Source organism: Sorex araneus, chromosome 3 (assembly GCF_027595985.1).
Source record: "Sorex araneus isolate mSorAra2 chromosome 3, mSorAra2.pri, whole genome shotgun sequence".
In the NCBI taxonomy this organism is placed as follows: Eukaryota; Metazoa; Chordata; class Mammalia; order Eulipotyphla; family Soricidae; genus Sorex; species Sorex araneus.
Window position 1 is genome coordinate 222,353,371 of NC_073304.1, and position 15,527 is coordinate 222,368,897.

Consider the following 15,527-nt stretch of genomic DNA (forward strand, 5'->3'; position numbering starts at 1 on the left):
ATTTGCCTTGCATGCAGCCAACCCAGGTTTGATCCTCAGCACCATATATGGTCCTCTGAGCACCACCAGGAGTGATCCCTGAGTATCACTGCCAGAAGTAAGCCCTGAACACCACCAGATGTAGCCCCCTCCCCCAAAGGAACAAAACAGGAGGCCAAAAGATAGTTTAGTGGGTAGGGAAGGCACTTGCCTTGCACACAGCCAACCTGGGTTTGATCCCAGGTATCCCATATGGTTCCTGCCAGGAGTTATCCCTGAGTACAGAACCAGGAGTAAGCCCTGAGCACTGCTGGGTGAGCACCCCCCAATAAACCAAAAATAAAACAAAATAGTTCTTTTTGGGGGTGAATATGGCCCAGTGTCTAAAAATGCCCGCTTTGCAACTGCCAGGCCTGAGTTTCATCTACAGAGCTGCCCCCACATGGCCCCGGTGGTCCCAGGATCTCTGCTGACTAGAACTTGCCACGTGTAACCTCCAGAACACAGCCAGGCACTGGAACCAGTAACTAGGGACGGAGAGCACTGTTGCTGGGTGTGTGCTCCAGTGAGCACCACAACCAGAGTGGGTGTGAGTGGCACAACTAAATGAGTGTGACCCCGTGAGCTTCCTCCCCTCCCTACAACAAATAGCAACAGAGTGTAGGGAAGGAGAAAACTGTGAGTGTGAGCATTCCAAACTTTTATTTATTTTTTCCATACCTGGTGATGGGGCTGGAGCGCTAGCACAGCGGGTAGGGTGTTTGCCTTGCACGCGGCCAACCCGGGTTTGATTCCTCCGCCCCTCTCGGAGAGCCCAGCAAGCAACTGAGAGTATTTCGTCCAAAAGGCAGAGCCTGGCAAGCTACCTGTGGCGTATTCGATAAGCCAAAACCAGTAACAAGTCTCACAATGGAGATGTTACTGGTGCCCACTCGAGCAAATCGATGAGCAACGGGATGACAGTGACAGACAGTGACCTGAGGTCACTCCGGGCTCTGTGCTCAGGGATCACTTCTGGTGGTGCACAGGGGTACTGAGGGTTAAACTGGGGTCCACCACATGTGAAGCTGATGCCTTAAACTCTGTACTTTCTCTCTGGTCCCAAGATTTTCTTTTTTTCTTTTCTTTTCTTCTCCTTTTTAAATGGAGAGATAGAGCCAATAGGAGAGATTTCCAGAACGAGACTCAAGCTGGAGCATAGGCTTAAGAACCAGGAGGGTGTAGAAAGATGGAATTGGCGTGGCTGTTGGTGGCCTCTGCTGGCCATTACTGGAAGTGTAACATGATCACTACACACCAGCGCCAGGGAAACAGACCACCTTGGGTTGGACACTCAAAGCTTTGAGATGAACATCCATTAGAAGAAAACTTCTGTTTCATGGGGAGCAGAGAGGCTCCTGTGTGACCTCTGGATACAGGGACTATGGAGATAATCGCAGATTCCCATAGAGGAGGAATCTTTCCTAACTCCGGCTCCCTCCCAGCTCCCGCAAGAGAGGGAGCCCCTAACTATCAGGGAGATGCCCTGTGGACCCCTTAAATCTGAACCCTTGCCAGGGGCTGTAATTACTGGAAGTAACACCCCCATATCTTTGAGGATCCGCTTAGAACGCTTACTTCATCTCTATAAAACCATTTGTATACCAACAGGAAATGCTTTCTGGGTGACACTCATCTCCTGAGCTACACCCCCGCTCCAGACTGCGGTCTCTGGAAGACCAGTGACCTTCCCCCTGAGGATGAGTCTATTTTATCGACACTCGCTCCTTAAGGGTCCTGAACAGAATAGGGAAATGCTACACTGCATCAGGCCATGTTTCTCGGTAACATCATGGGATTATTGAGAGAGCCAAAAACAAGTGATCACTTGTAAGATCTTTTTTTTTTTTTTTTTTTTTTGCTTTTTGGGTCACACCCAGCGATGCTCAGGAGTCACTCCTGGCTCTGCACTCAGGAATTACCCCTGGCCGTGCTCAGGGGACCATATGGGATGCTGGGAATCGAACCCACATCAGCCGCGTGCAAGGCAAACGCCCTACCCGCTGTGCTATCACTCCAGCCCCAGATCACTTGTAAAATCTTGAACAGTTTGAGAGGATGGCATTCTATAGGGTCCTTTTCATAGAAATGTTTGTTGAATTAAGTGTTGAATCAAGATGAATTAAGATCTGACTTGAAGACAAAGGTAAGGATTGGGACGTAGGCTGCTCTAGAAACGCTAGACGAAAGCCTGCAATTTCCCGTCTCTGCCACCGGGGGTAGCTAATCAATTTTCCTAATCAGCCTTCATCTTCGGGACTTCCTGTTCTTTTGGACCGATGAGCGATGCTCAGGGTTTACTCCTGGCTCAGTGCTCAGGGGTCTTCCTGGCTGTGCTTGAGGACCGTATGTAATGTGTAAAATCAAACTCAGGTCAGCAAGAAGGAAGTCAAGGGCTTTAAACCCTACATCAGGGCTTTCTGTAGAATTTGGTCAAATTTATGCTGAGCCCCCAGGCCCACCCCAGATTTAAGCAGTCGAGAGGTCGGGGTGAGATGTGCCCCTTGGAACCCAGGACTCCTGCTTTTAGGTGGATTTATCAAGAAAAAGACATTTCAGAAATTTCCAAACTAGGTTCCTTCATGTGGTTCTCTCTGGTTCTATAGGCACACCCCACAGTGCTGGGGCTTCCCCCCACCCTGGGCAGTGCTGGGAGACCATGCGGAGACCGGACTCGAACCCTGGCAACCCACTCAACCCCTGTGCTCTGCTTCTGAGCTAAGGAGTCGATTTAACACCGGGGAGATAGCCCTGCTCTTTCGCAGATTAACTGGCGGGGCTTTGAGGGGGGTTGACGGGGATGCGGGGTGGGGGGGGTGGGGTTGGAGGTATTGACGTCTGGGAAATACCGCGACAGGACTCAACGCTTTGCGCACGGAGGAAAAGGTGCTGAGGGGGGTTTAGAGCTCCAGAATTCGGAGGCTGCAGTTAAAATCTTTCCTGGGGGCGTTGCGGGAGGCTGGGCGAAGGCGGGCAATGAGCTTAACCCTTTATTTCCTTCTCGGGACTGGAATACTGAGGAAGGATCGTGAGTTACAGCTTTCTGCAGACAAGGATGTGGGGCCAGCTCCCCACCAGGCAGAAAATACGGTCTCAACTTGTTTGCGAAGACGTTTCCCCATTTTTCTTTTGGGGGGGGGAATTCTGGGGAGTCTAATATTTCGGCATCCAATCCTGAAATTCTTAAAAGCTGCCCCTGAGTCCAAGGTTCTCTACGCGGTGGGTCCCCTGTTCTTTTTCAATGGGTGTGTGTGTGTGTGGGGGGGGAGTTTCCTAAACTCCTCTCCCCTTCCCAAACTGGGTAGCAGGATGAGGAGGCCAGGAGAGTCGCTGGAAGCGGGGCGCGGGAGCCAGCGGGCTGAGGGGGCGGAGACTGACAGTCGCCTTATTAAGGCCCCGCAGGGATGCTCGTGCGCACTCGTCCCCCGCCGCGCTTTCCCCGGTCAGGGACTCGCAGGAGGTCGCGGCCGCACCGCGTCTCCCAAATTCCACCGTGGGGGGGGCTCTCCGAGCGCCTTTCGCGGGTGGTCCCCGCGTCTGGCCCCCTCCCTTCGGCTCGGGTCTCCGCCCCCTGGCGCCGCCGCGGCCGCGCCGCTTTAAGAGCGCCGGGAGCATCGCCGAGCGAGCAGCGCCGAGCGCCGGGCTGCGCTGGAGCCGCCCCGCGAGTCAGGGGCTCCCCGGGGCGCAGGTAGGCGCCCCCCGGCCCGGGGCCAGCTCCCGCTCCAGGGTTCCGGTCTTCTTTTCGTCTTGGCACGGTACTTGCGGCCCTGTTCTCCGGGTTCAGTCTTGCGGCGCCTCTTCCTCCGGGCTGCCCCCTCCCTCTGCACCTCCCACCCGGGTCTCTGTTTTTCGGGGTCTCCTACAGAGAGACCAGCCCTGCTGCCCACTGACGCTCGCCCGGGCCCCGCGGCGGCGGCTCCAGAGCGCTCCCGGCACCGGGCGGTGGTGGTGGGGGGTGATGGTGGGGGGGTCGCGTGTCCGCGCTGCCTCTCGTGGGGGGCTGCGCGGATCCCGGGGACTTCGGAGCCCCGCATTACGTAAGAGCCGCACTATTGGAGCTTCCGGGGGCGGGGGCGCGAGCCGGAGGGTATGGGGGTCCCCCGGGAGCCTCGGCCGTCCCTGGGTGGGGTCCTGCCTGGGAAAGGTCCGCGCTGCCCCGTGGCCCCTCGGACTGTGGTCCTGGACCCGGGCCGGGGTCTCCGGGCTAGGGTTAGGGCCTGGAGGCCAGGGCAGGAGTCGTCTCCGAAAGCGGGGAGTCAGGGTCTGAAAGTTAGGTCAACCGAGGAGGGGGACAGAGTGAGGAGGGTGAGATGACTGGGGGGGGGGGGGGCACGGATTTAGTGACCTCATCCCCCGTCTCCCGCGGGCGCAAGCAAAGAGCCTCTTTCATGGCTCACTACACGCCCCCCGTCCCCCCGGGTCCTAGCGCCCCGCGTGTTCCGGCCGATCTCAGGAATTGGAGGGGGGTTGCGATTTGATAATGCGTGCGGATCCCACAGACCTCCGGATTTCCTTCTTCCGTCCCCCCAGTCTGTCCGGCCCCTCCTCACGACCTGTCTGCCTCTAAAGCGCCTTTTGTCAAACCTGTCTCCTCTGCATCGCTTTATATATGTATCGATGGAGCGGTGCTCGGGGACAAGCTCCCCCTTTAAGGCCGGTCCCCTCACCTAGCACACTTGGGGTGATGTGGACCGCCTGCAGGTAGGGGTGAGAGAGCTGCTGGGCCCGGGGATTTAGGAAGATGTGGCGCGGGCTCCCAGATGTGGGGTCTCGGCCCTTGGCCAGGAGCCAGGCTGGCTCGCCTGGCACCGCTGTTCTGGGGGGGGGGGGGGGCCGACGGCTCCGCCTCTCGGAGGCCAGGGTGGGGGTGGGGTCGAGCTAGCTGGTGCCGTGGGAACCGAGTTTTCCGGGAGAGGACCATAGCGGGCAGGGCCAGGATTAGGGAACAGGACCCACCTCCACCGTCTAGGGAAGAAGGACCCTGAGACCTCTGTGGGAGATTCCGGCGGGGGTGGGGGTGGGGGTGGGAGCTCCTGGTTCAAAGTGTCAGATCAGCGGGGGGCGGAAGGATTCCTAGGCTGCTCTCTAGGAATAGACACAGCAGGGGTTGGCAGCGGGGCCACTGGCTGGCACTGCGGATCCTGGGCATCCCTCCCAGCCTGGGTGCTAGCCTGCAGGATTGCCCTTTCTCTCTCTGAGCGCTCCTTTCTCCCGTCCTCAAGGGCAAGTCCAGGAGGAAAGGGAGCTCCCCCACCCACACCCACACACTTTGCCATTTTAGCTCCCTGAGCTCAGGGGATCTGAGCCTGAGGAGGAGGCTGGGGGTGAGAGGGTCCAGAAGAGCAGGGAGAGGAATGGAGAGATGCTACCCAGGGCCTAACCTGCCTTCAGTCCTCAAGTGGGCACTGCCAGCTGCTTCCCTCCACCCCCTACCCCTGCTGTGAGCCACTGCTTCCTGTTGTCATAGCAACTGGGAATTAGGGTTTCTCCAGCAGTACAAGGCCTGGAAGGCAAAGGGGGAAATTACCCCCTAGGAGAGCGGGGTGTCCCTGTCTTCCTTGGGGAGGCTCCAGACTGGGAAGTTGGGCTGCTGATTCTCCTAGAGCCCTTCCCCACCCCTGCCCCCAGTCCCAGCTCTGGACTTGGAAGGAGGCAGGTGAGAAGGAGGAAGCCAGAGAGTCCTTGGAGGGCTCATTGAACCAGCCAGATGTTGGAGCGCGTGTCTATACCTTTATTCTGAGCACCTGACCTCATGGAGCTGATGGGTGGGAACACCCACTTCTCTTGCTTTTCTTGACCACATTCAGGATTCTTAACCACCCTCTCTCGAAGGGAATAAAAAAAAAGACAGCAGCACTTAGTTCTTTTAACACTCACAAAACCTGGGTTTTCTTGGGGCTGGAGCAATAGCACAGCAGATTTGCCTTGCATGCAGCTAACCCAGGTTCGAGTCCCAGCATCCCATATGGTCTCCTGAGCACCGACAGGGGTAATTCCTGAGTGCAGAGCCAGGAGTAACCCCTGTGCATCACCAGGTGTGACCCAAAAAGGAAAAAAAAACCCAAAAAACAAAAACAAAAAAACCAACCAAACAAACAAAAATCTGGGTTTTCTCTGCGTGCTCCACCAGCTTTGTGCCTTTGGGGACAATAGGTCGCCCCTTGGCTTGTCTCCTTGGAGAAATGGGTTTACCAGAGCTATTCCTCCTGCCTCCTCGTACACTGGTGCCATCCACGCTGTGGCCATTTGCCGTCTCCCTCACAGTTTTGGCTCTTCCAAGAGCCCATGCTTTTGGTTCCTTCAGCTACTCTGCCCTTCCGCTGCCTCATGCTCCTCTCTCCTCTCCTCCAGGAGAGACGGCCCTGAGCCTGTGCTGGCCTCACCATGCCGGTCGCTGCCACGACCTCTGAGTCTGGTAAGAATCAGGGTGTGAAGATGGTCCAAATATCAGTGGTGGGAAGGGTACCAGGTGGGGGAATTGGAGGGTAGGGGCGGGGAAGCCACTGGTTCATGGAAGAACAAACTTCCCAGGGGCCGGAGAGATAAGACAGTGGGTAGGGCATTTGCCTTGCAAGTGGCCAACCCAGGTTCAGTCCCTAGTACCACCTGAGTCCCACCAGGGGTAAGTCCTGAACACCTCCAAAACAAAAAGGAGTATGTGGCCCTCTACTGCTCCATCCAGCCCCTTGGCTTAGTCTTGGCTGTCTCTCCTGGGTGGTGGCGAGCATGTGGCGGCTCCAGGTTGGGGTCACCTCCACGGAAAGCAGGGGTGTGCATGCTCCAGAGATTAGCAATGGCCTGGGGTCGACTAGGCAGAGAAGTAGTTCCAAGGAGTTGGGAGGTGGAAGGTCTGCAGCTGCCCTGCTCAGAGTGGAAGTCTCTGTGCAGTGGTGACAGGTGGGACCAGGAGTAGATGGGCAGAGGGCGGCGATGGGGACGGGCCAGGTGCCGGGTCAGGAAGACTGGCCTCTCCCTTCTTAGGAGCTTTAGGGCAAGGCACGAGCCAGCAGGAGTAGCTGCATCCACTCTGGGAGCTGCATCGCCGTCTTCCTCCTTCATGGTGGCTGGGGTGAGGCTTAGGCAAGGTCAGGGGAAACCTTGTCTCTCTCAGCCCGGATCTGGGGCCAGTCACCTCCGTTTTCGAGCCTCAATTTCCCCAGAGGTATCGGGAAAGATGAGACCTTCGTGTGTCTGAAGCCCGGGTCCCTTTGCGAATCTGAGGCCAGACGGTGCCCCTCTGTGTGAACTCTGTCCACCCAGAGCCTCATGCGGCCCCTTTAAGTGCTTTCAGGGAGCTACTAGGTGATGTTTCCAAGCCAGGGGTCCTCAAAGGGCCCAAACACCTGTCAGCAGCTCTGCCCTGACAGTGTCTGGACTCCCTCTGCCCAGGCAGCCCCTCCCCTGCCTCCAGGCCCCGTTGCTGCCCCCACCCCCCCCGCCAGGTTGCCCAGGCCCAAGTGCCAGGGCCTGCCAGTCCCCGTGAGAGCCTGAGCCAGGAAAGCTGCTGAGTGGCCAGGGGCCAACTGTAACTCCTGCTTCCCACGGGAGGCAGTTCCTGCCTCTCTCACTGTCCCCCGTGCTGCCCCCTGGAGGGACTCAGGGCCATCACCTCCCATTCAGCCTGCTGGGCCTCTTGACTTCTCCCTGCTCCAGCCTGCTGGGCCCTTCTGTAAGCTGCTTAGGGGTTAACTAAGCCCACCCCCTGAGCCTCTGATTAAACCTCTCAATCTGGGGTGCCCAGGAAACGTGAGCAGTGCCATGCAGGGAGAAGGGGGAGAAGAGCTTGCTGTGGCCGCTTGATGGAGTCCTAGCAGGGGACAGGGTAGGGAGTGGCCTCGGGGTTTGGCTCTGGGCCTGCTTCCTCAGAGGCGCTGCTCCTCTGGGCGCCATGTCAGAGGTGCTTGCCTTCCCTTACCTCAAGAAAAGACAGAAGCAAGTTGTGAAGAAGTGACAAGAGACTCCAAGGCACCCTCTGTGCCTGCCCTGAATTTGGGGGGTGAGGATGGGAGGGGGTCTGCCTTTCTCATTGGTGCTTGTTGCATGCCTCAAAGATCTGAAAGGGACAACCATGCCTGAAGCTCCCACAAGCCCACTTGGGTCCTCTGCCTGCTCCATTCCTCCCCAGGGTCATTATCCCTGAGGGAGGACATGTGTGGGGGTCTTCTCTCTGCACAGACCCTAACTCCACTAGACAGACAATGGAATAATTTGGGAGTTGAGAGACCTAGCCCCAGGATTCCTGCGCCTGCAGCCTTGCCCTCTCGTTGCCTCCTTCCTTCCCATCCAGGCTAGGATGAGGGGCTCATTTTATGGGCATGGTCCCTTTAAATCTCTCTTGCATCCCCTGGGTAATGTCCTGGTGTGTAATCCCCACCTGCTGCCATGGCAACCAGGGGTACCAAGCGACCAGGTGCCAGCTCCTCTGAGAATGGTTGTCTAGTGGCAGAGACAGCACCTGAAGGTGCCCGCTGGGGACCCTGGGTCTCAGGGGGATGGAGGCGCCGCCCTCTGCTGAGGGCGTCCTTGTCCATTCCCGCCCTCAATTCCAGGACTGCCCCCAGGGGTTCAACTCCATATCTATAAGCTCTCCCTGGGGGCCCTCCCTTACTCATTGGTCTCCACCTTGAGAGATGTGCAGTGGGAAGGACTTCCCTGCACACCCCCAACCCCACTTTTTCTCCTGGCCCTGCCCTGCGCACCCCCAACCCCACTTTTTTTTCTGGCCCTGCCCCTCCGCAACCTTCCTCCCGGCTGGCTAGGAGGGGACGGATGCTTTCGGGACTTTGCTCCAAAACACGGTGGAACCACGACCTCCGCCGGTAGAAATCTGAGCGTTGGTGGGGCACGGAGAGGAGGCTCCTTTGAACCTCTGAGCCTTGTAAAGGAGAGGAGAGACCAGGGGGTACCCAGACGGTGCGTTAGAGGCAATTGCAGAGGAGTGGGTGGGAACAAGGTAGGCCCGCCTCCCACTTCCCCGTAGCTGGGCAGTGCGAGCTCTGAGCATCATCCCGGTCCTGACGCTTAGCCCCAACCGTCAGCCACCTTCTGCGCCTCCCCCAGAGGCACTAACAGGCGGGGACCTGGCACCCCAGGAGTAGGACTCTGTCTCACCGCCCCCTCCCATTCCTTTTACTCCCCCTCCCACTCGTCGGCACCACTCGGGGCTCGAGCCAATCAGCAAGGCCGCCAGGGCAGCTGCGTCTTACTATTGGCTGCTCCAGCCGAAGGCGCTCCCCGAGTCCCGCCTTCGTCTGCGCGCCCCCCTCGGGCTGGGAAGGGCCCGCGCTGTGTGGAGGCGACACCCGGGGACCCCTGCTCTGAGAGGGGCACAGCCATGGCGGCCAGCCCGGGCAGCGGGGCCTCCTTGGAGGGTATATCCCTGGGCTCCTCCGAGGAAGCTGAGCTCCAGAGGGAAGGTAGGGAAAGGCGGGGCGGGGAGGCCGGGGGCACAGCTGGCCCCGCGGGGCTGTGGGCATCCGGGGAGGGTGTCCAGCGAGTCACTCCGGGGAGCCTGAGGGTCTGGGGGTGCAGACTTCCAGGAGAGTGGCCTGAGCGGAGGCGGCGCTCTCTCCTCCCGCGGCTAGGGAGCCAGGAGGGTGGAACCCAGGGACCCCCCGAGGAAAATCAGGGAGGGGCCCTCCCTGGCCTCTTGCAGGTCTCTGGCCAGTGCCAAGCCCGGTGGGGGAGGGGTACGGAGGAGGGAGGGCTCTTGAGGGTTGGCTTGGCCATTGTCTCCGGAGAAAGTGAGGCAGGGAACAGGGTGCCATGCCGCCAGTTAGTTCCAGCACCCCCTCCTCCCACCCCCAGGGTATGCTGACAAGTGTGGTGAGAGGTGACAGGGACCGTCCCCACCCCCTCGTCCCCCAGTTAGTGCTGCGATGCTGACTAGGCGTGGGTGGCAGCGTGGCAGCCTAATGATACCCCCTGCCCATCTCTACCCCAGCTGGGCACACTCGGCATCTCCCTCCCCCAGAACCTGCCACTGCTGCCACCTCTGCTGGGGGACGGGTGGATGACGACAGCCCCTCCTTGGACCTCAGCAGCCTCCGAGGGGCTCCGTGTCGGGGGGTTCTCATGTCCGTGGTGCTATCCTGTCCCAGACCGGTCCCCCAGCTGTCTGCTCAGCCCTTTGGTGCCTATGGCCGTGCCAGGCTCTAGGGTGCCTTCTACCCAGCTCCAGCCAGTGTTCCAGACATCGACTGTGGCATCCTCTGGTCTTCGTGGCTTTCTCAGGGATAATGGATTACTGCCCGTTAGAGCTCTGGGGGTTTCTGTCCAGCAGCCAGGCCAGCCCACCCATTGTACAGCAGGGGAAGACTGAGGCCAGGGAGGGGCAGTGACTTGTACTGGTCACACGGAATAATGATGCCCAGCCTGCATCCAGAAACTAGCTCCCTGGGCCTCTTCAGTCACCCCAGAGAAGGAGCAAGAAGTCTGGGGCTCTTGGATCCCCAGAATCAGGAACCTGACACCTGTTTTCCTTTCTCCCTCCCCCCCCACTTTCTGCTGCCTGGAGCCTCCCACCTGCCCTGCCTGGCAACAGCTGGGCAGGAGGGCAGAGGGCAGGAGTTGCACCCCTGAGCATCCGCCTGGTGCCCAAGCAAGGCTGGGAGGGGAGTTGTTGGGGGAGAGGCGTGGGGGGTGCCCCTGTGCCTCCTCCTGTGCGTGTCTCACTGGCTGTTCCTCCTCCCCCAGCCATGCAGCAGGTCCTGGACAACTTGGGATCCCTTCCCAATGCCACGGGCGCCGCCGAACTGGACCTGATCTTCCTTCGAGGCATTATGGAAAGTCCCATAGTGAGATCGTTGGCCAAGGTACAGTCCTCCGGGGAGAGACAGCGTGATGGGCTGGGGGGGGGTCAGCCCCAGGGGCCGCCATGATCAGGGGATACCTGGAGGGGCCTATGTGTGAGGCAGATGAGTATAAGGAACTGCGGATAGTGGGCTGCAGCCCCTCTGGGCTGGTAGGCATGTGGGCTGGGCGCCTGATGGCTGCCAGGTTGTGTAGGGTTGATGGGGGCAATGCCTTTGGACACTTCGTAAAGTTGCCCTGTTTTTTGAGGTGAGGGCCCACATCCAGCAATGCTCAGGGGTTCCCCAGAGCTCTGAACTCAGGTCCACAGGAGATGCCAGAGACTGAACACAGGTCACTGTATCACTGTAGCACTGTCGTCCCGTTGCTCATCGATTTGATCGAGTGGGCACCAGTTACATCTCCATTTTGAGACTTATTGTTACTGTTTTGGCATATCGAATACGCCACGGGGAGCTTGCCAGGTCAGCAAGGCTCTCCCCGCTACACTATCTCTACAGCCCCTAAAGTTGCCTTTTTTGTTTGATTCTTGGCTTTTTGGGTCCCACCTGGCGATGCTCGGGGGTTACTCCTGGCTGTGAGCTCAGGAATCACTCCTGGAGGTGTTTGGGGAACTATATGGGATGCCGGGGATCGAACCTGGGTCAGCTGCATGCAAGGCAATTGCCCTCCTTGCTGTACTATTGCTCCGGCCCCTAAAGTTGACTTTTAGAGGTCATCTGCCACTCCTCAGGCCACTCCACCAGGCAGGCAAAGCAACACGACATTCTGCCAACAGCCTGGTGAGCAGCTGCTCTAGGTTATTTGGGAGCCTAGTGGTCAAGGAAGGCTTCCTGGAGGAAGGAGCCCTTGAGCAGAACCTTAACCATGAGGAGGGCATTTGGGGCTGTGGGAAGATCTTGAGCAGAAACAGAAGTGAGGAAGAGGCAGAGGCGGGAGGGGACTGAGTGTGAGGCTGCAGCTGCAGGTGCGAGACGGAGCGTGAGCCTGGAGTCGCAGGGTTCCGGGGGCCATGGGGAGCACGCTGGTGTCCACGGGGAAGGTGGATGGAGGCCATGGTGGGATCTGGGGAGCCTGGAGCCCCCCCGTTGACCCTGAGATCTGCGTCACAACCTTGAGGGAGATCAGACACTCCAGGAAGCCTAGACAGGTGTGACAGGGGCAGGGAGGGGACCCGGGGGGGGGCACCAGGGGTCCTGCCCAGGGTTGCAGGAGGTAGGAAGGGGAGAGAGGAGAAGGCGCCCTCACTGTGTGGGAGCTGAGGCTGGGGACTCAGGGGGTCACACCCCCTTGCTGCCACTTCTCAGGGCAGCGGGGAGCATGTTTGCTGCAACCAGAGGCAGACAGAAGGGGGTCAGGAGTGACAGGGTGAGGGAAAGTGAGGGGGTCCCCCGCCATTGCAGACAGTTCCTGAGCCCCAGCAGGAGCGATTCCTGAGCACAGAGCCAGAATAGCCCCTGAGAACTGGCTCTGGCGCCCCAAGTCTCCCTCCCCCGCCCCGCCAAACAGATGCTGGGGAAAGAGGAGGGGACCCATCCCTGGTGTGGGGCTCCTGCTGGACGGGGCAGAGGAGGCCCAAGTGCAGGGGCAGCGGGAGGGGCAGGTGGGAACAGCTCAGAGGTCACGTGACCCCTGGGCCCAGCTGGGAGGACAAGGGAGGAAATGGAGGTGAGGGCCTGGGGCCTGGGGAGGGGGGACACTGGGATGAAAGGGGGGTGATGTGGGCAGATGGAAGCAGGGTTTGTAAGGGACCAGCAGCTGGGGAGGAGGTCTAGGGTGGGTGAGGTGAACAGGGCTGGCATGGAGGGTGGGTGTGCTGCAGGGGAGTGGTTGGGGCTCCGGCTGGTGGGGAGGCCCAAGGCAGCCCCAGGCCATGCTGTGGCAGGAGGCGGGTGGAGGGTGGCCGGAAGACAGGATGGTGGGAGGGGGCGGGGTGGACAGCTAAGGGCAGCTGGAGAGAGCTCCTGGGCACGGCCGAGCACCTATGTTGGCTTTCATCAGCTGACAGATGTTCCGGGAGCTGGGGAATTGGAAACTGGGGGTCCTGAGAATGGGAGGGTCCTGGGGAGGGAAAACGGAGGCGATTGGAGCAGACGGAAGGGAGGCAGGCACCTTACCGCTTGGTGCTCAGGGAACCATTCATGCGTGCCGGAAGCCACCAGAAACCCTTCCCTTCCCAAAGGGAAGAAGAATCAACCCGAACTTCCTTTTTTTTTTTTCTTTTTGGGTCACACCCGGCGATGCTCAGGGGTTACTCCTGGCTCTGCAGTCAGGAATTACTCCTGGCGGTGCTTAGGGGACCATATGGGATGCTGGGATTTGAACTCGGGTCGGCCGCGTGCAAGGCAAACGCCCTACCCGCTGTGCTATCGCTCCAGTCCCCCGAACTTCCTTTTACGGCCCTTTTATACTCCGCCTATCTTGCTATGGCCATGTCCAGGGCCCACATGTTGTTGTGTTGGGCTGAGGTCTGCGCCCTTGTGGTGGCACCAGGGATCACCATGGCATTGCCATGCTGGATGCCAGGGTGTGGGGTTTATGGATTGAACTTGTGGCCTCCAGGGGCACACACCAGGCAGGCTTGGCCACTGAGCAACCCGACTCCTGCCTGTGTCCACTCCCGGACCTGGGCCTGGCACAGCCCCGGTGTTTCTGGATGGCGCTGTCACAGCGAGTGGAACAGGCAAGCGCTGAGCTCTCTCACCTCTGGGACGCACCTTCGGGATGTCAACCTGCGCCTTGGCTCTTGCTCATTCTTTATTTTCTCAGCAGTGTTAAGGTTTATGGGTTTATATACATAGTTGGGCCTTCGAGAAGTCCCACGGAACCCAGGTAACACGAAACTTTGTGATGGTGGACTCTGGGCTCAACAGGACCCGGGAGCAGAGATCCTCTGCCTGCTTCCCCCAGTCTCCGGCCACCAGGGGTCACACCCATAAACCACCTCCTGCTGGTGCCAGATAACCTCATCGGCCACCCTCCAGAACTCACGGCTGCTTCTCCCGGAAGGGAGCATAAGTGAGGCTCCCATAACCATGCCACCGGACTCCGCGCCAGAGGCAGTTTCCACTCAGGGCACCCCAGAGGGGGGTGGGTGAGAGCCCTCCCTGCCCCAAGGGACCAGCCCCGGCAGCTGACCTCCACTACCCAACCACCACCATGTTCTAGGCCGCTTTCCAAATGCTCTGGCCAAGCCTCATGCATGAGTGAACATATTCCTGCGACACATCATAAGACACTCCCTACCCATTTTCCATAGAATCATAGAGGGAAATATATATATGTGCCTCTCGGAGAACTCGGCAAGCTACTGAGAGTATCCCGCCCACATGACAGAGCCTGGCAAGCTTCCCATGGCATATTCGATATGCCAAAAATAGTAACAATAACAGGTCTCATTCCCCTGACCCTGAGAGAGCCTCCAATCGTTGGGAAAGACAAGTAAGGAGAGGCTGCTAAAATCTCAGGACTGGGACAAATGGAGACATTACTGGCACCTGCTCGAGTAAATCGATGAACAACGGGATAACAGTGGGGATAACAGTGATGACAGTGACAGTGATACATAGTTACTGCAGCTTACCACCACCAAAGGCCCAAGTCCCTCCACCAATGTCCTTATGTTCTTTTTGTTTTTGGGGTCACACCCATCAATGCTCAAGGCCTACTCCTGACTCTGCACTCAGGAATTAGTGAACTACTACTGGCAGGCTCAAGGGATCAAATGGGATGCGGGGGATTGAACCCGGGTCAGCCGCAGGCAAGGCAAGCACCTGCCCCGCTGGATTATCACTCCACCCTTCCTTATGTTACTTTAAATCCACTTCTTCCTTTCCCCCTCTGTCCCCATTGCTCGATTAGCTCAGTTTTGTAATCCAAGGCCAAGGGTTTGTCATCCTTCAATCCTGTCTATTCCTTGTTTCGTCTCTGTAATATAAGAGTGAGATCATTTTGTCCTTACCCCTCTGACTTATATATCATTATTCTGGCTTATAATGATACTCATCCACATTGTATAAAACTGCATGATTTCATGTTATGGCTATGTAAGATGTATATAGATCTCTTATATTCATATAATATATATACATAAATATATATTTCGTAGCTTTATTTATTCTTCTTTTGTCCATCATTTGACATTTGGGTCATTCACACAGATTGGCTATTGTACCAAGTTCTGCATTGCTTGTTCTGTTTATTTGGCGGCGGGGCGGGGGGGGGGGGTGATATGGAGCACTCAGCAGTTTTCAGGGTTTATTCCTGGATCTGGGCTCAGGGATCACTCCTGGCATAGCTCAGGAGACCAATACACCGTGTTAGAGATTGAATTTGGGTCAGTATGAGTTGAGTGTCTTAACCTTTGGTTGTTTTTGGGTTTTTGTTTTGCTTTTTTGGGTAATACTCGGTGATGCTCAGGGGCTACTCCTGGCTCTGCACTCAGGAATTACTTCTGGTGGTGCTCGGGGACCATATGGGATGCTGAGGACCCAACCCAGGTTGGTCACATGCAAGGCAAAGACCCTCCCTGCTATACTATTGTTCTGGTTCACAAGTGCCATAACCTCTGTGCTCTCTGTCCCTGCTCGTTCCTTTTAAGAAATAAAAGATGCAGAACCGGGGCGGTTGCTCCATTGTCAGGGACACATCCCATGCCTGCACAGAGACCCAGGTTTAACCCTATCACCCCCAACTCA

The 15,527-nt window shown here is 57.9% G+C and overlaps 1 protein-coding gene across 4 annotated transcripts in view; it reads left to right on the plus strand.

Annotated features, from left to right (window-relative positions):
• The first annotated feature begins 3,445 nt into the window (after nucleotides 1-3,445).
• Nucleotides 3,446-15,527, plus strand: part of MPP2 (MAGUK p55 scaffold protein 2) — a 31,947-nt gene continuing 19,865 nt past the window's right edge. The window contains exons 1-3 of one of the 4 annotated variants that reach the window (XM_055130577.1): nucleotides 3,446-3,773; nucleotides 6,370-6,433; nucleotides 10,714-10,832. In XM_055130577.1, coding sequence (XP_054986552.1) covers nucleotides 6,403-6,433; nucleotides 10,714-10,832 — 150 coding nt within the window. In that variant the 5' untranslated portion in view covers nucleotides 3,446-3,773; nucleotides 6,370-6,402. Of the gene's footprint in view, nucleotides 3,774-4,037; nucleotides 4,056-6,369; nucleotides 6,434-9,277; nucleotides 9,435-10,713; nucleotides 10,833-15,527 lie in introns of those variants that run through there. The other 3 variants (XM_004620984.2, XM_055130579.1, XM_004620983.2) reach the window with 3 other exon arrangements.